At 42.4% G+C, this 21,941-nt stretch overlaps 1 protein-coding gene across 45 annotated transcripts in view; it reads right to left on the bottom strand.

The window, feature by feature from the left end:
* The window catches only part of LOC147366950 (histone-arginine methyltransferase CARM1-like), a 297,005-nt gene that overhangs the window by 79,777 nt on the left and 195,287 nt on the right, over window positions 1-21,941 (bottom strand). For 5 of the 45 annotated variants that reach the window (XM_086415318.1, XM_086415320.1, XM_086415319.1 and 2 more), the window contains one exon: window positions 12,929-13,082. The exons of the other annotated variants lie outside the window; for them this stretch is intronic. In XM_086415318.1, the coding sequence (XP_086271444.1) occupies window positions 12,929-13,082 (154 nt within the window). The remainder of the gene's footprint in view (window positions 1-12,928; window positions 13,083-21,941) is intronic. 45 annotated transcript variants of the gene reach the window in all.

The following is a 21,941-nucleotide window of genomic DNA, read 5'->3' as shown; positions in this document are numbered from 1 at the left end:
TGTACTGTGTGCATGTGTGCACATGTTCGGGGAGACAGCTCTAGAAATGGTGTCTGGAGATGCAGCAGTAAGATTTTTTAAAAGTTCAACCTGCCATTGGTCCTATTTACCCTCAGCAGAGGCACTGAGCAAGTATTTTGGTTGCACTCATACATGCTCACTGCTGGGCTTCTAGGGATTTATGAGGACTGCTTTCATGACTTCATTATAAAGGTGCCTCCTTCCCAAGGGATCCATACATCAAGGTGCCAAGGTAGCATGCTTCCTGCCTCTGGCCTGTCTACAAAAGGCCTTTTGAACAAACTAGGCACAGCTGCAATGTGGAGCGTGCTGCCGCAAGCACAGGACTTAAACATCATTCAGTAAGTACAAGATACAAGCTGTCAAGGTATCTGGAGGAAGAGTGAAGAATTCAGTCCATTTGTCCTGAACCTTCCCTGACAGAATCTGCATATTTGGAGCTATTGGGGTCTGCTTGGGGTGAAACATTCCTCCAGGAGAGGGGCTGCATCTTATTCTTCCAGAACTTCCGCTAACCCCAAGCCAGGGTCACAGGAGCACCCAGCCAATACATGCTGTAGAACACGTCACCATGTCACCCTATATATCTGTCGTCTGGCAGGTGCAACCTCATTCCAAAGTGACAAGCAACCCTGTTCATAGGTTTAATACTAAAAGGTTTTTGTCACTGACTCAATTTGCTGCTAACCTCTTGCCTATTTATTGCAACTTTACTTTCACCTAAGTGAGTGAGTGGAACAATACAGGCCTGCCACCAACACTAATGTACCCTCGTAAACAATGGGACTTTTTATTCAACTTGAATAAGAACAGCAATTAACATTTGGACAATGCTTTGCAATTTGCAAAAGGCTTTCACATGCTTTATCTTATTGAGAGCTAGGCAAGTATGTGTTTGAGCCTTTGGGCTGATTTCACCAGAGTAGGCCCTGTTCTTCCTCTCCAAGAAGGGGGAATTTCTGGGAAATTCATCCTCCCCTATTCTGATCCTATGATCCCAGTGCGACTGCCAATTACAGCCAGCTTCCCACACCTTAGTCACAGAAGTGGGCAGGGGACCAGTGCAGGCCATCCTAGTACTCCATCGAAATCCTTCCCCAGGATCTCTTCAGGGCAGACATGGAGGAGAAGGAGAGCTCTTGTTTTCAGAGTCATGCAGCTGAAAGGATGTTTCCCGGGGCTGCTGGTGGTCTTCCCCACCACACATAGACTGAGAGAGTATGGCAGGAGAATAAATCCAACACAGAGAGCAGGAAGGGCTTCCCAGATGGCTCAGTGGTAAAGAATCCGCCTGCAAAGCCGGAGATACGTGTTTGATCTCTGGGTCAGGAAGACTCCCTGGAGAAGGGAATGGCAATCCACTCCAGTATTCTTGCCTGGGAAATCCCAGGGACAGAGGAGCCTGGGGGGCTACAGTCCATGGGGTCGCAAGGAGTCAGATATAACTTAGCAATTAAACACCACCAACAGAGAGAAGGAAGGAGAGGTGAGGTGGGGAGGAGAGAGTGAGGGGGAAAGAGAGAGAGAACAAACCTCATTTGGATGCACAGCAACTCCCTGGTTATGCAAGGCAATCAATTCTTGTTTCTCTTAAGCTTAATGTGAGTTGTACTTCTGTGATTTGTAGTCTAAAGTCTAACAGATTTTACAAAATTACACTAATCTTTGAAGTTAAAAAAACCAAATTGTCTTCCTACTGTCCATAAATATCTCTTCCCCTTCCTACGACCTATTCACATCGGGCTTGGCCATGTGAGGTGCTTTAGTCAATAAGATAAACCACAGACATGGACATGTGAGCAAAAATTAAACCTTTTGTTGTTAGGTTCGAGAAGTTGGAGTCTTTTGTTTCTGTAGCAGAACCTTGAGGAAAAACCTTGCCTATCCTGACAGATATGCCTACATGAAATCATACAGTCCAAGTATCAATGTAGACTGCTTGATTACAAACCCTACAGTTCTTATTTACACTAGGCCAGGCTGCCTGTGGCAAACCTATACTCTCCAAGTTCCCCAAAGTATCTGTGAAAAATAAAGACCATATCACAACAAAATAAAACCACAGTCTCATGGAAAACGCTACGTAGTGCCAGGTTAACTGACACAAACAATGATGATGCTAATAACTAGAACAGCTAATGATAACATCCACTAAAAGGGAGCCTTAATGAGAGCAGGGACCTAGGATGTCGTGCTCATTGCTATATCCTCAGGAGTTAGCAAGTGCCTGGCATGCTGTAAAGCTCAATAAATATCTGTTCAGTGTTAGAGTCCCATTTGCAGGTGCCGTGCTGCATGCTCTTCCCACTCTCATAGTATTCATTTACTCCACAGAAATGGACTGTGCACTTCCTTTGTGCCAAGCACAGTTGTAACCACTGAGGACAGTGGAGACTGCAGATCAAGCCTTTGTTCTCATTCTGCTTCTATTCTACAGTATGGCTGCTTATCTCACCATTAGTGACATTCGGGGCCATAGAATTTTCTGTTGTGAAATTCTGTGTGAACCATCTGAGCTTCTTACTCCCAACGTGACAACCCAGAATATCTCTAGACACTGGTTAGTGTCTCTAAGGAGGCAAATATCACTGCAGATTGAGATCCACTGGGTTAGTGGTAGGAGACAAGCAGGCTATTGACTTGAAATATCTGAAAGTATTAAGGTGCCACGAGTGAACACAAAGCGGGTAACAGAACAGTGAAAGTGAAATAGTGCATGGTCCAAAGGGAGGTGCTTCCTCACTGAGTGATCAGAGAAGACCTTGGTTCTATATTAAGGCTTGAGGAGAACTGAACGGAGTGAGTGCCAGCCCTGTAGCCACTTGGTGGGGAGAATTTTCCTGTAATAGGGAACAGTGAGAGCAAGGACCAAGAGGAGGAAATGCGTTGGTTGTTTCTGAGAAGAGCAACGAGTTCAGGAAGGTGGGTGCAGAGCAAGCAAGGGGAGGTGCGGTGGGAAATGTCATGGTGGAGGCTGGGCTGAAGGACTCAGGACTCTGCTCAGGCTAGTCTGGGGAGCTACTGGGAGGTCTGGGCAGAGACACGCCAGATTCTGACTTACATTTTAAAGAATTACGCAGGCTGCAATGTGAAAAACAACGCAAGGGACAAGGACAGAAGCAAGAAAACTAGTTAGGCTGATCCGCTCTTCTGATCCAGGCACTGCCTGGAGGGGATTGGAGAGCAGTGGGTGGATTCAGGATATATTTTGAAGGAAGAGCTTGCTAGATCTGGTGTGTTGGATACAGAGAAGAGGGAAAGGAACAGATAACCAGATGTTCTATTATTAATATCCGCATGGTGTATATGAGGAAACCGAAGTGCAGAGAGTTGAAGCAGCCTGGGCATGACCATGGCTTGTAGAAGTTAAAGCCACCTTTCCCCCAGACATTGATCTCAGAGCCTAGTCTCTCTCTCTTTTGCTGGCTGCTTGAAGTATATTTTCCACTTGGTGCAGGGTTATGGGGTGTGAGGAAGGCTCTCATGTGGCTTAGATCATAAACAGTGGGGTTCTATCAAATTCCTTCTTGGTATCGTGCTGTTTTTTTTTGTTTGTTTGTTTTTTACTTTACAATATTGTATTGTTCTGCCACACATCAACATGAATCCGCCATGGGCATATGCGTGTTCCCCATCCTGAACCCCGCTCCCACCTCCCTCCCTGTACCATCCCTCCAGCTCATCCCAGTGCACCAGCCCCAAACATCCTGTATCGAACCTGGACTGGCAGTTCTTTTCTTATATTATATTATACATGTTTCAGTGCCATTCCCTCAAATTGTCCCACCCTCTCCCTCTTCCACAGTCCAAAAGACTGTTCTATACATCTGTTTCTCTTTTGCTGTCTCGCATACAGGGTTATTCTTACCATCTTTCTAAATTCCATATATATGCATTAGTATACTGTATTGGTGTTTTTCTTTCTGGCTTACTTCATTCTGTATAATAGGCTCCAGTTTCATCCACCTCATTAGAACTGATTCAAATGCATTCCCTTTAATGGCTGAGTAATACTCCATTGTGTATATGTACCACTGCTTTCTTATCCATTCATCTGCTGATGGACATCTAGGTTGCTTCCATGTCCTGGCTATTATAAACAGTGCTGCGATGAACACTGGGGTACATGTGTCTCTTTCAATTCTGGTTTCCTCAGTGTGTATGCTCAGTAGTGGGATTGCTGGGTCATAAGGCAGTTCTATTTCCAGTTTTGTAAGGAATCTCCACACTGTTCTCCATAGTGGCTGTGCTAGTTTGCCTTCCCACCAACAGTGTAAGAGGGTTCCCTTTTCTCCACACCCTCTCCAGCATTTATTGCTTGTAGACTTTTGGATCGCAGCCATTCTGACTGGCATGAAATGGTACCTCATTGTGGTTTTGATTTGCATTTCTCTGATAATGAGTGATGTTGAGCATCTTTTCATGTGTTTGTTAGCCATCTGTATGTCTTCTTTGGAGAAATGTCTGTTTAGTTCTTTGGCTCATTTTTTGATTGGGTCACTTATTTTTCTGGAATTGAGTTGCAGGAGTTGCTTGTATATTTTTGAGATTAGTCCTTTGTCAGTTGCTTCATTTTCTCCCATTCTGAAGGCTGTCTTTTCACCTTGCTTATAGTTTCCTTTGTTGTGCAGAAGCTTTTAAGTTTAATTAGGCCCCATTTGTTTATTTTTGCTTTTATTTCCAATATTCTGGGAGGTGGGTCATAGAGAATCCTGCTGTGATGTATGTCAGGGAGTGTTTTGCCTATGTTCTCCTCTGGGAGTTTTATAGTTTCTGGTCTTACGTTTAGATCTTTAATCCATTTTGAGTTTATTTTTGTGTATGGTGTTAGAAAGTGTTCTAGTTTCATTCTTTTACAAGTGGTTGACCAGTTTTCCCAGCACCACTTGTTAAAGAGATTGTCTTTTCTCCATTGTATATTCTTGCCTCCTTTGTCAAAGATAAGGTGTCCATAGGGGCATGGATTTATCTCTGGGCTTTCTATTTTGTTCCATTGATCTATATTTCTGTCTTTGTGCCAGTACCATACTGTCTTGATGACTGTGGCTTTGTAGTAGAGCCTGAAGTCAGGTAGGTTGATTCCTCCAGTTCCATTCTTCTTTCTCAAGATTGCTTTGGCTATTCGAGGTTTTTTGTATTTCCATACAAATTGTGAAATTATTTGTTCTAGCTCTGTGAAAAATACTGTTGGTAGCTTGATAGGGATTGCATTGAATCTATAGATTGCTTTGGGTAGTATACTCATTTTCACTATATTGATTCTTCCGATCCATGAACATGGTATATTTCTCCATTAGTGTCCTCTTTGATTTCCTTCACCAGTGTTTTATAGTTTTCTATATATAGGTCTTTAGTTTCTTTAGGTAGATATATTCCTAAGTATTTAAGTCTTTTCATTGCAATGGTGAATGGAATTGTTTCCTTAATTTCTCTTTCTATTTTCTCATTATTAGTGTATAGGAATGCAAGGGATTTCTGTGTGTTGATTTTATATCCTGCAACTTTACTATATTCATTGATTAGCTCTAGTAATTTTCTGGTGGAGTCTTTAGGGTTTTCTATGTAGTATTTTGCTGTTTTGATACTAAAAACCCAACTGCTTCCACTGGCTGCAGCCTGCTTAGAAGCGAGGAGGGGCAGGCAGGGTGGGGAGGGCTCTGATGGGCCTGATGCCTCCGAAGGAAGCCTGGCAGTCGACGGTGGCCCCTCAGGACAGGGGCCTGACGTTGGTTTTGCCAGGCTGGTCGCCAGGCTGCTGCAGCCCCAGAGCTTCCCGAGCCAGGTCACACACAGGCGATCATGCCAGTGGACTGCTGGGCAAGTCCCAAGTGCTCCAGGGACTCCAACACTCTGGCCACGAAGGGGGCATGGACTTCCATCCAAAGAAGCTAGCCCACCAGTGTCTGGGGTCAGCTTTGAGGAAACTGGGGTAATGGGGGATGGCTTCCCCAGGAAGAGGACAGTTGCCTCGCTCGTGTTTATGGGCTGGCGGAAAGCTTTGTGGTGGGGATTGCGGGAAACTGGGCCTAGGAAATCATTGGCAGCTGCTCCACAACCTAGAGACATGGGGCCCAGAGCCTATACCCTTAATCTCTATTTTATATCCCAATCACAGGGCTGGCAGTGGAGAGGAGGAGAAAAAACAGGGGAGCTCCAACCACCCAGTTTCTTCTGACACAGCACCCTGTTACCCTCTCTCAGGGTCCAGGACACCCCAGATGATGTGCCCATATAGATGTAATACAAAAACAAGCAGCCAAGACAGCAGTGGACCTGAGCCTTCTCACTACTAGCTCTTGTTAGGCCCATGCACAAATAATGGAGATTTAATTCTTACAAGAAGACAACTTAAAAAATTCAAAATTACCAAGAAAACTTCTTGAAATATATATTTACACCCAATATCATTCACAACAAAAGCTCACCTCAAGGTTATATATTGCACTAGAAAAAGCATCTGGATTTGTAAGACATTTAAACAGCTAATCAACTGAGCTATGAAGACACTTTAACAATTTTTTCAAATACCCATTTAAAGGTATGCATTACTCAACCCAGTTCTGCATTAAATTTCTCCAAATTTCATAAGCCATTTTTGAGGTTCCTTACATAATAACAAATCATTGAAGTCAAGTATCAATGAAAAATGCTTGTTCTTCCTACTGTGGTAAAAACGACTGAAATAATACACAGCAACAATATAAAGAAAAAGTAAAATGCATTCACCTGTTACTGAATAATACTGGTAATGCAGAGAAAATACTGTTGATAATCTAAGAAACAATTCAGAAAAAAATACATGTGGAAGGCTTGCCACATACATTTGTATTAAATACTGATGTTCCTAATGTAAGTTATAGCTAATGTAAGTTATAGCTTCCCCTGTGGTTCAGTGGTAGAGAGCCCGCCTGCCCATGCAGGAAATGTGGGTTCGATGCCTGGGTGGGGAAGATGCCCTGGAAAAGGGAATGGCAACCCACTCTAGTATTCTTGCCTGGGAAATCCCATGGACAGAGGAGCCTGGAGGTCTAAAATCCATGAGGTCACAAAGAGTCGGACATGACTGAGCGACTAAACAACAACGTTAAGTTATGTTAAAGTCTAGATTCTGTTTCAAAAACATTTACTGCAGCTGTTTTTCTGAGGGCCCACTAAAGAAGCCACATACTGGAGAAGATTCATGATCTTCAATAATATCAATGTACGGGAAAACTGTGTACATGTAACCACTCATAGAGCAATTATTTTGGTGTGAATTTCTAAAAATTCACAGAGAGACTGTTTACATATGGATAGCTCCATATGTAAAATTCCTTCAGAGTATCATACATTAGCAAGTTATTAGAGACAAGATGTTGAGGTAAGAAATCCACATGCTCTATGGGGCTGTCATCAATGTGAATAATTTTATATATATTTTAAAAGTTGTAAGATGTAGATGGTTTATATTACTTTGTAATAATGAAAATGGCCTGAGAAATCTTGATAGCCATGAATCTTTGCTGGTTATTTCATAACAAAGTTTTTAGAAGAACTGTTCCACTAACAGATGAATCATGAAATTTCTTGTTAAAGACAAGAGTTGTAATTTGCTGAAATTTTCTGTGATGACATGTAGCTGTCAGAATTATTCTACTAGCATGCATTTTTGAAGAAATAAACTTAATTTGCCCTTTCAAAGATGACTTTTTGTAATGAATGAGGGAGAGACAATTTTTTCAAGAGAAACTCATGCTATGGAAAGAATATTTTGAAAATGGTTGTCTTTATATAGTTCATTGTTACATGATTACACTTCTGAAAATAATATAGAAAGTCTCAGATTGGAAAATTTTTTTTAAAACTTAGAGATATGATTTTCTAATTTGTCAAAAATCTCCCAAGAGAAAAATTTTAATATTTTTATATCTATTTTTTTAACAATGTAAGACTTTCTGATTGACATCATCAGAGAAAATAGAACTGTATTAACTAAATTGTATATGCTTTGCATAATGGTAAATGGGTTAAAAATCGAGTACTGTGATTTATTTAGCTCAACTCATTTTGCTTTCCTTCCATTTGTATTTATATATTTTTGTATGCCTTCCATTCACCAGCAACACATCTCATAACTAAGTAAAATATATTTAATATAGAACCAGATGTTTAAGTCACATTATCACCAAACATTAAAATCAATATTTAAAATCACACAACTCTTTAGGTTTCTGGGTCCTATTAGCATAACATAGATGTTTTAATATATTAATAATTTTCATCCAGGTCTTATCTTCTCCTCCCTTTTCATCCATTTTATTTCTGGTTCTTATTGCATGAACTCTGACTTCCAGTACAAAAGTGAAGAGAATTTTACTTTTGTTTTTTAAAAAGCATGCTTACTGAAAGTTTGCTGAATAATTCACATACAATGAAACACTCACTTTAAGTGTACAGTTAAATGTATTTTAATAAATGTGTATTTAGGTAACTATCACCATAGTCAAAATATACAAAATAACCAGCACCTTCAATCTCCTTCACGTCACCTTTTGGTCAATCCAGACCCTTACTTCACTCCTACTCAAAACTACCTACTCCCTGGTAACCACTGATATGCCTTCTGACCATATTAGATTAATTCTGAGGCAGGAGATGAATGGGCTGCTGGGTAGACATTTACAACTGGCCTGTTTACATTTCTTGGGGTGAGAAAAAAGATGGGCTTCAGGCTGGACACTTATAACTAACCTCTTGTTTGCATTTCATGAGACAGGAGATAGGCGGATTTCAGGTTAGATATTTACAATCAGTGTCCTGTTTATACTTCAAAATAGAAATAGTAACAGAGGCTTCCCAAGTGGCTCAGTGGTAGAAGAATCCACCTGCCAATGCAGGAGGTGCAGGAGATGCCAGTTCAATCCCTGGGGTCAGGAAGATCCCCTGGAGCAGAAAATGTCATCCCACTCCAGTATTCCTGCTTGGAAAAATCCCATGGACAGAGGAGCCTGGCACACCACAGTTCATAGGATCACAAAGGGTCAGACACAACTGAGAGACTGAGCACGCATGTACCAGGCCACCTTACCTGTCTCCTAAGAAACCTGTATGTGGGTCAAGAAGGAACAGTTAGAACCAGATAGGGAACAAATGACTGGTTCAAAACTGAGAAAGGAGTATGTCAAAGCTGCGTATTGTCACCCTGCTTATTTAACTTATACGCAGAGTACATCATGTGAAATGTGCTCACAAGCTGGAATCAAGATTGCCAGGAGAAATACCAACAACCTCAGATATGCAGATGATACCTCTCTAATGACAGAAAGTGAAGAAGAACGAAAGAGCCTCTTGATGAAGGTGAAAGAGGAGAGTGAAAAAGCTGGCTTGAAATTCAACATTAAAAAAGCTAAGATCATGGCATCTGGTCCCATCACTTCATGGTAAACAGAAGGGGAAAAAGTGGAAGCACTGGCAGATTTTATTTTCTCGGGCTCCAAAATCACTGCAGATGGTGACTGCAGTCATGAAATTAAAAGACACTTGCTCCTTGGAAGGAAAGCTATGCAAACCTAGACAGCGTATTAAAAAGCAGAGACATCACTTTGTTGACAAAGGTCCATATTTTCAGAGCTATGGTTTTTCCAGTTGAGCACTGAAGAACTGATCTTTCAAGTTGTGGTGCTAAAGAAGACTCTTTATTTTTATTTTTCCTGTTTGTTTTTTAACTTTACAATATTGTATTGGTTTTGCCATATATCAACATGAATCCACCACAGGTATACACGTGTTCCCCATCGTGAACCCTCCTCCCTCCTCCCTCCCCGTACCATCCCTCTGGGTAGTCCCAGTGCACCAGCCCCAAGCATCCTGTATCCTGCATCGAACCTGGACTGGCGACTCGTTTCATACATGATATTATACATGTTTCAGTGCCATTCTCCCAAATCATCCCACCCTCTCCCTCTCCCACAGAGTCCATAAGACTGTTCTATACATCAGTGTCTCTTTTGCTGTCTCGTATAAAGGGTTATTGTTACCATCTTTCTAAATTCCATATATATGCATTAGTATACTGTATTGGTGTTTTTCTTTCTGGCTTACTTCACTCTGTATAATAGGCTCCAGTTTCATCCACCTCATTAGAACTGATTCAAATGCATTCCCTTTAATGGCTGAGTAATACTCCATTGTGTATATGTACCACTGCTTTCTTATCCATTCATCTGCTGATGGACATCTAGGTTGCTTCCATGTCCTGGCTATTATAAACAGTGCTGCGATGAACACTGGGGTACACGTGTCTCTTTCCCTTTTGGTTTCCTCAGTGTGTATGCCCAGCAGTGGGATTACTGGGTCATAAGGCAGTTCTATTTCCAGTTTTTTAAGGAATCTCCACACTGTTCTCCATAGTGGCTGTACTAGTTTGCATTCCCACCAACAGTGTAAGAGGGTTCCCTTTTCTCCACACCCTCTCCAGCATTTATTGCTTGTAAACTTTTGGATCACAGCCATTCTGACTGGCGTGAAATGGTACCTCATAGTGGTTTTGATTTGCATTTCTCTGATAATGAGTGATGTTGAGCATCTTTTCATGTGTTTGTTAGCCATCTGTATGTCTTCTTTGGAGAAATGTCTATTTAGTTCTTTGGCCCATTTTTTGATTGGGTCATTTATTTGAAGAAGACTCTTTAGAGTTCCTTGGCAGCAAGGAGACCAAATCAGTCAATCCTAAAGGAAATCAACCCTGAATATTCATTGGAAGGACTGATGCTGAAGCTAAAGAAGCTCCAATACTTTGGCCACCTGATGCGAAGAGCCGACTCACTGGAAAAAACCTTGATCCTGGAAAAGACTGAGAGCAAAAGGAGAAGAGGGTGGAGAGGATGAGATGGTTAGATTGCATCACCATCTCAATGGACTGAGTTTGAGCAAACCCCAGGAGATAGCAGAGGACAAAGGAGCCTGGTGGGCTGCAGTATATGGGCTCGCAGAATCGGACACAACTTAGTTACTGAATAACAACATCATTTGCCAGGGACAGGGGGGCACAGTTCTTCAGGTGCTAGCCTACTGTGTTCCTGCTTTGCCTGGCAAAGTAATAAAGCCATACTTTCTTTCTCCTCCATAATATATATATATATATTATATATATATATATATATATCTTAGCAGTTTTTGCCTCCTTGAGAAATGCATTTTCCAAGGGGGGACGGAGCAAGGGCCAGGGAAATTTTGCTTCTAGCCTCTAGCCCCTGGTGGTCTAGTGGCTAGGATTCCTGGTTTTCATCCAGGCTACCCAGGTTCAAAAATGGGCAGGGCACCTTGCAACTTCCTTGATGGTCCACTGGTTAAGACTCCAAGCTTCCCCTGCAGGTGGCATGAGTTCGATTCCTGGTCAGGGAACTGAGATCCTGCATGCTGCACAGGACTATCAAAAATTCCTGGGTAGGGAACCAAGGTCTCCTTCCAAGCCTCTGCTCACTGCTGTCTCTCTGAGGTTGATTCTTTTTATTTCAATATAATAAAACAATATGTCCTTTGTGTCTAGCTTCTTTCACTCAGCTTATGTTTCTGGGATCCATCCTTACTGTTATGTATAAAAGTAGTTGACTCATTTGTATTCTTAATAGCAAGCCATTGTTTGGATGTCCTAAAACTGACTTGTCTTTTCATCTGCTGATGGACATTTGGGTTGCTTCCAATGTACAAATCTTTGTGGAAACATATATTCTTATTTCTTTTTGGTAAACGCCAAGGAGTGAATTGCTGGGTCACAGTGAGAGTTCATGTTTAACTTTAAGAGAAACTGCCCAATTATTCTTGAAAGTTCTTAATGCCACTTTACATTCTCACCAACAATGTATGCGGGTCCCACTGGCTTTATTGTATTTTACATTTCAGCTCTGTATGGGTGTATAGTGGGATATCATTTTAATTCTGGAGAATGTTTATAATGCACATAATATGTGAGCACAGTAGTACATAGTTTTCAAAATAAACTTATCTATAAATATATATTGATGGGATAGCTAAAAATGTGCACCAATTATGATACACACGCAGAGCTTTGCAGATACATAGTCACAGTTAATGATCAGGCCCCTGCCTTAAGAACCAGTCATCTAACACCTAGGAAACTGCTTTTTTAAAATATTACACTATGGTGGTTTTGAAATTTAAAAGAATCTCAGAAGGAGAGGGAACAATTTCCTGCCTTCAGGTTCCAGTCTGATACCAGTCAGCAGAGGCTGCCTATCCACAGGGGCAGAAGGGAGACTGGGCTGCGTGTTTTCACTCCAGTTCCATGTGCCCTGTGGTGCTGGCTCTGGTTTCACCCCTGATTGAAGTTCTTGTCCACAGAGGATAACCCTAAAGAAAAACACGTTTCCCCTTCCAGCACTGCCCCAGGAGGTGGCTGGGCCCCAGGAGTTTCTTGGGCACTTTACCTGCGGCTCACACTCAAGTTTAGGGACGCTCATCTGTCATTTCACGGCTTGTTGGCAGAAAAGCAGCAGTGCAAATTCCAAGAAGCCTCAGTGGTAAGTCCGATTCAAGCAGGTCAGATGCACAGTAATATGCGCAGTGTGATAGTTTAATCAGAGAATAGTGCAGTATTATTGCTCCTGCCTGAGAGGAGCAGACTTTTTTCTTTTCAAGAAAGCTCTTTTCAGATGGCTATTAGGTTGTTGAATGAGGAGAAGCACAAAAGAAATGCCGGCTCCTTGTGGTCTTTCAGATCATTAAAAAGTAACCCAGGTGGCAAAACCAGTTATCATTTCCTCAGCTTCAGTAGATGAAAAGAGCAAGAATGGACACCAGTCTGAGGCTATGGGATTGCCAAACCATCAGCCCAGAGCGAGAGGATTCATCAATCCTGCGGAAAATGAGGAGTCAAAGTGATTATGTAGCACTGAGCGTGGAGGCCAACCTGTTGATGTGATATGGCTGAATTTTTTCCTTCTCGGATGTTGGTCTGGTCTTTGAAGAGTCTCACACAGCTGAACACTGATCTTGGTGGTTTTTTTCCCCGCACTCTTACAGGACTTCCTACAGGGTGAAGCTCTTGAGCTACCTGGAACGGGCTGGGAAAGGTAAAGTTTAGGTGGGGTTGAGGGTGTGGGAGCGTGATGCACATTTACAGCCAGAGCTGATGGAATTTAGCTGTAAGATGTCAAGACATTTTTTAGCAATGATTAGTAATCAACCATCTGAATGCTTGTTCATTTCACTTACCTGCAAAGTTCAAACGACATTCTTTCTTATTTGGATGAATTCAAGTTACAGTCTGTCCCACCCTCCCTGCTCTGCTTGCCAAGAAAATGTGTAGCCTAAATCACAGTTCCCTTAAACTGTGTAGCTGCCACGGCAGACAAATGTTTTAGGTCAACAAACACTTTCTGCTGCTTCTCGCCTTTTACAACCAGAATCAAATGGGCCCTGAAGTGGGAGCCAACAACAGCTCTGTATGTGGGGGCTGTGGGGCAAAAGGAGAGGGACAAGAGGTGACTGGCTGTGAGTAGAGACTCTGGCTTAGGGAGAGCAGATTTCAGAAGCAGTGAGGGAAGAAGCTGCTTGAATTATGGTTTAGACACATCAACACTGGACATGAGGACAGTTTCCCACAACAGAGGAATGGCAACTGTCGATGTAGGAAGGCCCTTATTTCTCAAGGTCCCCCTCTGGAAATTGAGGAAACTGGACATCAGTTTCAAAAGGTTGCTTTAGCCTCCAGAAGTGAAGCATTAGTTGCTCAGTTGTGTCTGACTCTTGTGACCCCATGGACTTTAACCTGCTAGGCTCCTCTGTCCATGGGATTCTCCAGGCAAGAGTACTGAAGTGAGTTGCCATTTTCTTCTCCAGGGGATCTTTCCGACCCAGGGATCAAACGCAGGTCCCTTGTGTTGGCAGGCGGGTTCTTTACCATCTGACCCACCAGGGAAGCCCTCCATACACTTCTTCAAATAATAGTTGATCCAGAAACCCACTAAGTAAAAACACATAAAAGGGGTGTTGTTCTCCTAATGATCAGAGAAATACAGATCAAAACCACAAGACATCACCTTAAGTAGGATTGCTGTTTCCTAAAGTTATGACCAACCTAGATAGCATATTCAAAAGCAGAGACATTACTTTGCCAACAAAGGTCCATCTAGTCAAGGCTACGGTTTTTCCTGTGGTCATGTATGGATGTGAGAGTTGGACTGTGAAGAAGGCTGAGCGCTGAAGAATTGATGCTTTTGAACTGTGGTGTTGGAGAAGACTCTTGAGAGTCCCTTGGACTGCAAGGAGATCCAACCAGTCCATTCTGAAGGAGATCAGCCCTGGGATTTCTTTGGAGGGAATGATGCTGAAGCTGAAACTCCAGTACCTTGGCCACCTCATGAGAAGAGTTGACTCATTGGAAAAGACTCTGATGCTGGGAGGGATTGGGGGCAGGAGGAGAAGGGGACGCCAGAGGATGAGATGGCTGGATGGCATCACTGACTCGATGGACGTGAGTCTGAGTGAACTCCGGGAGTTGGTGATGGACAGGGAAGCCTGGAGTGCTGCGACTCATGGGGTTGCAAAGAGTCGGACACGACTGAGCGACTGAACTGAACTGAACTGAATAATAGCCAAAAAACAAGTTGGTGAGGATGTGGAAAAATTGGTACTCTCCTTATACATTGGTAGTACGCATATAAAATTGTGCTGCCACTATAGAAAACTGGAGTTCCCACAAAAATTAAAAACAGAACTACTGTATGACCTTTGAATCTCAATTGTGAGTATATATCCACAAGAAGTGAAATCAGGACACTGAAAAGGTATTGGCACCAATGTTCACTGCAGCATTACTCACAGCAGAAATGTGGTATATATATACAAAGGAGTAATATCCAGCCTTAAACAAAGAAGGAAATCCTGCCATTTGCAACAATGTGATCTGATCTGAATAAACGTAGGGGACATAATGCTGGGTGAAATAAGCCAATCACAAGAGAACAAATACTGTATGATTCCCCATAAAGAGCCCACCTGCTAGTGCAGGAGACTCCAGTTCAGTCCCTGGGCTGAGAAGATCCCTTGGAGGAGGAAACAGCAACCCACTCCAGTATTCTTGCCTGGAGAATCCCATGGGCAGAGGAGCCAGGCGGGCTACTGTACATGGGGTTGCAAGTCAGACATGACTGAAGCAACTTAGCATGCACATACCCCATATATCAAGTATGTAAAATAGTCCAACTCATTGAAACATAGAATAGTATTGCCAGGCACTACAGGAAGGGGAAACACAGAATTGTTTTTCAATGGGTATTTAATTTCTGTTATGCAAGATTTCAAACCCTAAAGATGATGCTGTGAAAGTGCTGCACTCAATATGCCAGCAAATTTGGAAAACTCAGCAGTGGCCGCAGGACTGGAAAAGGTCAGTTTTGATTCCAATCCCAAAGAAAGGCAATGCCAAAGAATGCTCAAACTACCACACAACTGCACTCACCTCACACACTAGCAAAGGAATGCTCAAAATTCTCCAAGCTAGGCTTCAACAGTACATGAATTGTGAACTTCCAGTTGTTCAAGCTGGTTTTAGAAAAAAAAGAGGAACCAGAGATCAAATTGCCAACATCTGCTGGATCATTGAGAAAGCAAGAGAGTTCCAGGAAAACATCTATTTCTGCTTTATTGACTGCGCCAAAGCCTCTGACTGTGTGGATCACAACTGTGGAAAATTCTTCAAGAGATGGGAATACCAGACCACCTTACCTGCCTCCTTAAAAATCTGCATGCAGATCAAGAAGTAACAGTTAGAACTGAACATGGAACAACAGACTGGTTCCAAATCAGGAAAGGAGTATGTCAGGGCTGTACATTGTCACCCTGCTTATTTAACTTATATGCAGAGTACATCATGTGAAATGCTGGACTGGATGAAGCACAAGCTGGAATCAAGATTTCCAGGAGAAATATCAACAACCTCATATATGCAGATGACACCACCCTTATGGCAGAAAGCAAAGAATATGTGTTACAGGACCCCTGCTGGGGGGGGGATCCTAAGGCATCCTTGCCTGAGGGCCACTTCACTATTTTCTGATGCCGAAGTGGTGGGGTTCCTCCAAACAGTCATCAGTACTGAGGCCATCTGAGGATAACTGCATATTTGGGCCAGCAAGGGAAATTCCTATTAGGAAAAGGACATTGGAACAGCTATGAATTTCTCAGAACTGGGTATCAGAGAACTGCTTATCAGGCTGCCCTGCCCAGTCTGCGGAAGCTTTGAGAAGAGTTGGGAACCTGTATATCTTATAATGTTTGGATATTAGAAAAGGAATAATACCAGACTTCCCTCGTGGTCCAGTGGCTAAGAATCCGCCTGCCAATGCAAGGGGCATGGGTTTGATTCCTGGTCTGGGAAGATCCCATTTGATGTGGGGCAACTAAGCCTGTGTACCAAAACTACTGAGCCTGTGCACCCTAGAGACCATGCTCTGCAACAAGAGGAGCCTGAGCACTGCGACTAGAGAGGAGCCTCTGCTCCTGCTTGCTGCAACTAGAGAAAAGCTATGCACAGCAGCAAAGATCCGGTGCAGCCAAAAAGACATAAAGGAATTTTTTTGAAAAGGTTTAAAAAGGAGTAATACAAATTATAGTTTAGAGCACCCTGTACTTTTCTTTCATAACCACTACTTAAGAGTTTCTAATTATATATTTGTGTGGTTATTCTATCATGAGCTCCACGAAGACAAGGACCACATCTAAATACAGACATTACAGTCCCCAAGTATAGCATGGGACCTGACATATATCAGCTACTTAACTAAAAAAAATTGCTCTTTATGAATTAGGGTTATGTTAGACCAGGAGTCAGCATTACCGCCCACAGGAAGATCTGGTCCACCATCTCTCTCTGCATGGCCTGCAAGCTAAGAATGGTTTTTGTATTTTTAAATGACTGGGAAAAAATAAAAAAAAAAAAGATACAGCTTGACATATGAAAATTAAATAAAATTCCATTTAAGAAAAATGCATTTCAGTGTTCATAAATAAAGCTTTATTGAAATGTAAAAAAATGCAAAGGAGTAAGAAAGGAAATTTCAAAATTCAATTTAAACACACACATTTGAAAAATGTGCTCTGCCTGGTCCCATACTTCCCACTGTGGCCTGGCCTCCCTGCTCAGTTGATCTGTACAGAGATGAAATGAGACCCCCATAATGATGCTGATAATAACCATGACGGCAATAACAATTGCTAAAGAATGTCAGACATTGATTTTCTCATTCAGTTCTCTTAATATCTTCATGAGGGATTATCATTATCTGCAATTTCATAGGTGAAGAAAATGAGGTAGAGAAAGATCAAGTAACTTGTTATGGTTGGCAGAATAATCACAGCTCCCCCCAGTCCCCACAATCCCCACAAGTGTCTACATCCTATTCGCTGGAAATTTACAAATGTGTTACTTTACATGGCAAAGCGATGTTGTAAATGGGAGTAAATTAAGGATTCTGAGATGGAGAGATTACCAGGGTTATCCTGGTGGGCCCAATATAATCACAAGGCTCTTTATATGCCAGAAGCAGGAGAGTGAAAAAAAAAAAGTGATGCTTCCGAAGCAGAGTGATGTAGTCACTGGCTAAGTGAGGCCGGCAGCCTCCAAAGGCTGCAAAAGGCAAAGAACAGATCCTCCCTTAGAGTCTCCAGAGTGAGCACAGCTCTGTGTCACTCTGATCTTACCCCATGAAACCCACTCCAAATCTCTAACCTCCAGAACTATAAGATAATACACATTGTTTAAAGCCACTAATTTTCTATGAATTTGTTACAGCAGCAATTAGGAAACTAATACACTTGTCAAGGTCACACATCCATTAGGCCATGGATCAAGAATGAAACCTCATGCTGTATGATTCCAGAACCTGCATAATCACTAATAATACTGGCAAAGGTGTTGAGGACCTACCCTACAGGGAAGAGAATATTGAGTGAGATGAAGAGGCATTGACATTCTCTCCCAAAAGGCCTTCTTGCCTTACCCATCACCAATCCAGCTATAAGAATTATTATTTTCTGGGCAGGGTTTTGTGGCAAATGGGGTGGCATTCCATGTAGACTACCTCAAACAGCTCCCCTATTAAGTGTGTTGCTACTTGATTTTGCCACAGAGGAAGGTTTCCTTCTTATACGGCAGACCTACCTGCCTGTTTAAGCACTTCACAATAGATAGCTTGAGAAGAAAAAGATGCTTTTCTCTTGGCTCCTGGATGAAATACCTACAGGGGTAAGAGCTCCAGCTTCTGGAAAACACATTCACCTCTTCACCTCCAAGGAAACCACTAGTCACTGCTTACCTGGATGCTGAAGAAGGAGGGGGCAGTGAGGGTCTGTGTCTCAGAAGCCATGTCCAATCCTCATGACCTAACTTCTCCAAGGTTCTTCCTCATCTGTCATGTGGATATGATATTATCTGCCCCAAGCACCTCAAAGACTCTTCCTGAAGAACTATGAGTTTATAGATATAGAAATGCAACCTAAATTCTAAAAAGCCAACTATGCAAAATGGGTATTATTATTTTTTTTAATGGATTTGTTATGGCCACCTTTTAACTTTATTAACAGTGCAAAAATAAAAAGTGTTGATGCGCTGAATGGAATTTGGTGACTCAGACTTTTGGTGTCTAAAAAAACGGGGAAAAACCCTCCTTACCTCAAAGAATGAACTTGTATCAGAAAACTTCAAAGTATACATTCTTTCTAGTATTCAAGATTAAAAATTACAACGACCTTTTCAATAAATGACCTTCAATTATTTGTGAAAAGATTAGCAAAATATTTAGGGTAGAACCCCATGAGAACTCAAGGGTTTTTCAAAAATCTCATTGTTGGCAGTAAGAGGTGAAAATGGAAAGAGAGGCAGTTCATTTCTCTACATCTTTAAGGATTCAAGCCAAATCACACCTCTTATCTGATGGTTCTCTAAACAGCCAAGCTGATGGGAATTGTTCCTTACAGTGACATTTCTTGTCTCTACCAGTCATATGCACTTGGCGTTTACTGTCCTATGGCAAGAATTTCACTTGTGTGAAGCCCAACTGGAGGACAAATTACTGGAGGGGAGAAATCACAACTCATATGTACTCTGTGTCCGCACAGAGCTTAGAAAAGTACAAAGTGCATCAGATCAGATGTCGACTGAGTTTCTAGGTAACCTCTGCCCATCCCAAAAGCACACACCACAAATCACCCCTGGGCTCACACATGCCTTCAGTATCACCCCCTCTGCTCCATCACTTTGACCCTCCTCCTTGATTTACTATTATGTTTCTTCTCCATCAGCTTCCTGTCTGAAGACTAAAGTCAGGATCCTGAATCCTGATCCTGTAGTACTTGCTGTGGCACACCATGCAGATTCTTCCTTCAGGACCAAGGCATCATTCCCCAGAGGCTGGGAATGCTGCAGATGATGGCTCTCAACTGAGGTTTGGTCTACAAACTTCCCTTGGCCCAGGACAGCCACCTTCCCCCAGGTTCCTCTCCTTCCTGAGGAAGTATATATAAAAAATGTGAAGCATAAAAGCCCTTGCCTCAAGGTGGTTCAACTCTGAAACATTTCCCCAGCTCAAGAATTCCCTGTGGGTTTGCCTGAGCTCTTTATTCCAACTACATTGCAGCTTAACTCCTCCTCTGCCCAATTTTATCCTAGTTCCTTCACAGGTCAGATTCCTGAGAGCCTTCTGCAATGAATTTCCTTCATGTAAATCTGTGCATCACCATCTGTTTCCTAGGGAACCTGTTCTAAGCCAGATCTTACACAAAAATAAGGGAAAGATAAACAATGCCCACAGCAAGAGGGACTGGGGAGGGCTGTCTCAACTAACACCAAACCAGTCTGATCTGGCCATGGCTGCCAACACCTGGCACTGAACACAGCCACCAGCCTCGCCATCCCATGCCAGAGCAGTGACGTATGGCCACCTGCATCCTCTCCATCAGTACTACCCACTCAAACTTTCTTTGGTGAGGGACATATTCCATCCTTTCACGGTCTACTACAATAGCCATTAGCTACTTGTGGTTACTAAGCACTTGAAATGCAGCTAGTGAGACTAAGAAATTTAATTTTAAAAATGAGTTTATATTTACATATAAAGAGCCATATGTGTCTAAAGGCTGCCATATTAGACAAAGCAGCCCTAGATTATGAACCCAGTAGATTTAGAAATGCAATGTCACAACATTTCCAATTCTACCTGCTTTTAATTCCACTACTCATGACCTAGAAATACTTGGTCTGACTCCTTAAAAATCATCCTAATGAGACATCGGTAGGAACTATGTGCTAGTAAAGTCTAATTAAGTGGCCCACTAATGATTATGAACATTGTGAAATTTAAGAGCCAGAGAGCTTTGCTGTAAGCTTAAGCTGATTACAATACATAAATCTATTCATGACTGCTTACTCTCATAGTCTTTTAATTTCCAGCCTTTCAAAGAATTTATCATTGAGATGGAGAGGCATCTGTGTACAATTTTAACTTAAGAAACACCCTCTTCCTTGACTATGTACAAGTATACATTTGATTAATGCCTTCTCCCCACTCCCATTTGGCCTATATGCTGAGGGCTTCAGCTTTATGTTTCATAAGAAAAGAAAAAGAGAACAAGTAATAGCTGCCCTTTTGAGGTAGGCCGACTCACAGGCTGGGAACTCAGGGGAGACCTTTAGTTCTGCCCTGTTTCTTGGACAAAGATGGTCTCTTATTACTGACCCAGAAATGTCAGATGGGGCCCAGGGTGAGAGCACACGACTGCACCTGGGCAGGTTCACGACTATCCCGCAAAAAATGACTAAATGTGCGTGCCCTCCAGACAAGGAGTCATTTCCACCATCTCATCATCTGAGGGTCAGCCCTTACAAAATCAGCTTTAGCCACTGAATGCGACTGAAATTGAATTCAATGCAAACTGAAAATATTCTGTTTACTTAAAGCCCAGAAGCCTTTTGTGAGAAGAATCCAGGGGCAGGCAATGGTAGCTAAATTTGTACATTTTTCTTTCTTGTTACAGTTTTATCTTTTCCGAGCAATTTAATGAAGACTCCAGAGGAAAGAAATAAATGTCTGCTGGTTCAATTACTGAATAATGAAAAGGTGGAAAGGACCACCACGCGCTGTGTGCTGAGCGGCCAGCAAAGCCTATTCTTAGAGTGGAAATTTTTTCTGTGCTGTTCACACTCGCCTGTGCCATCCACAAGTTGTACAGACAAGTGTCGGCGGAAGAAGCAGAAACCAAGCCCTGGTGCAGATCTTCCTCCGCAAGGGTGACAGGCCTGGCCCACAGTGGGCATTGCATGACACCCACAGTAGCAGTCAGGAACATGGCCTTCCTTCACGAAGATTCTAACCAGCCCTGGCCCCGAATGCATTCATAACTAGCCTGTCCTTAGGACCACACGCCAGGAAGGCCTCAGGGGCAGAGAAGACTTGCCAGCAAGGATTTCAAGGATACTTTGCAGTCCCTGCAGCATTTGGAAAACTACCCCTGCCCCCCACCTGCCCTAGCCATACACAGGAAGATTACAGAAACACAAAAATCCTCCCTGCATGCTAAAACCAAAGATAAAAGAAATGATGATGCTTCAGAATTCTTTAGAACATTGGTTTAAATGCTTTAAAAATCAAGTCTCCCTGGAAATACCATGCAAGGAAATAGGCAGTGAAGTGTAGACTGTTCTTGCTTCAACGCCCAGGATGACAGTGTATCTCTGCTCAAGTTGGGGCCTCCCTGAAACCTGTTCAGTAACATCAGAAGACTCAATGGACAAGTCATTGTATAGCTTCTCCTTTCACTTTTGAATTCTTCTCGGTTTATTTAAGAAAATGGTTTTGTTCTTGCAAAACACACACTGAAATGTTTAAGGATAAAAGGCTATGATGTACATAACTGACCCATAGGAA

This window comes from Bos grunniens, chromosome 8 (assembly GCF_055505025.1).
Source record: "Bos grunniens cultivar Pamir isolate PY7600 chromosome 8, Bosgru_T2T1.0, whole genome shotgun sequence".
NCBI lineage: Eukaryota > Metazoa > Chordata > Mammalia > Artiodactyla > Bovidae > Bos > Bos grunniens.
This window is presented reverse-complemented; position numbering and strand designations above follow the sequence as displayed.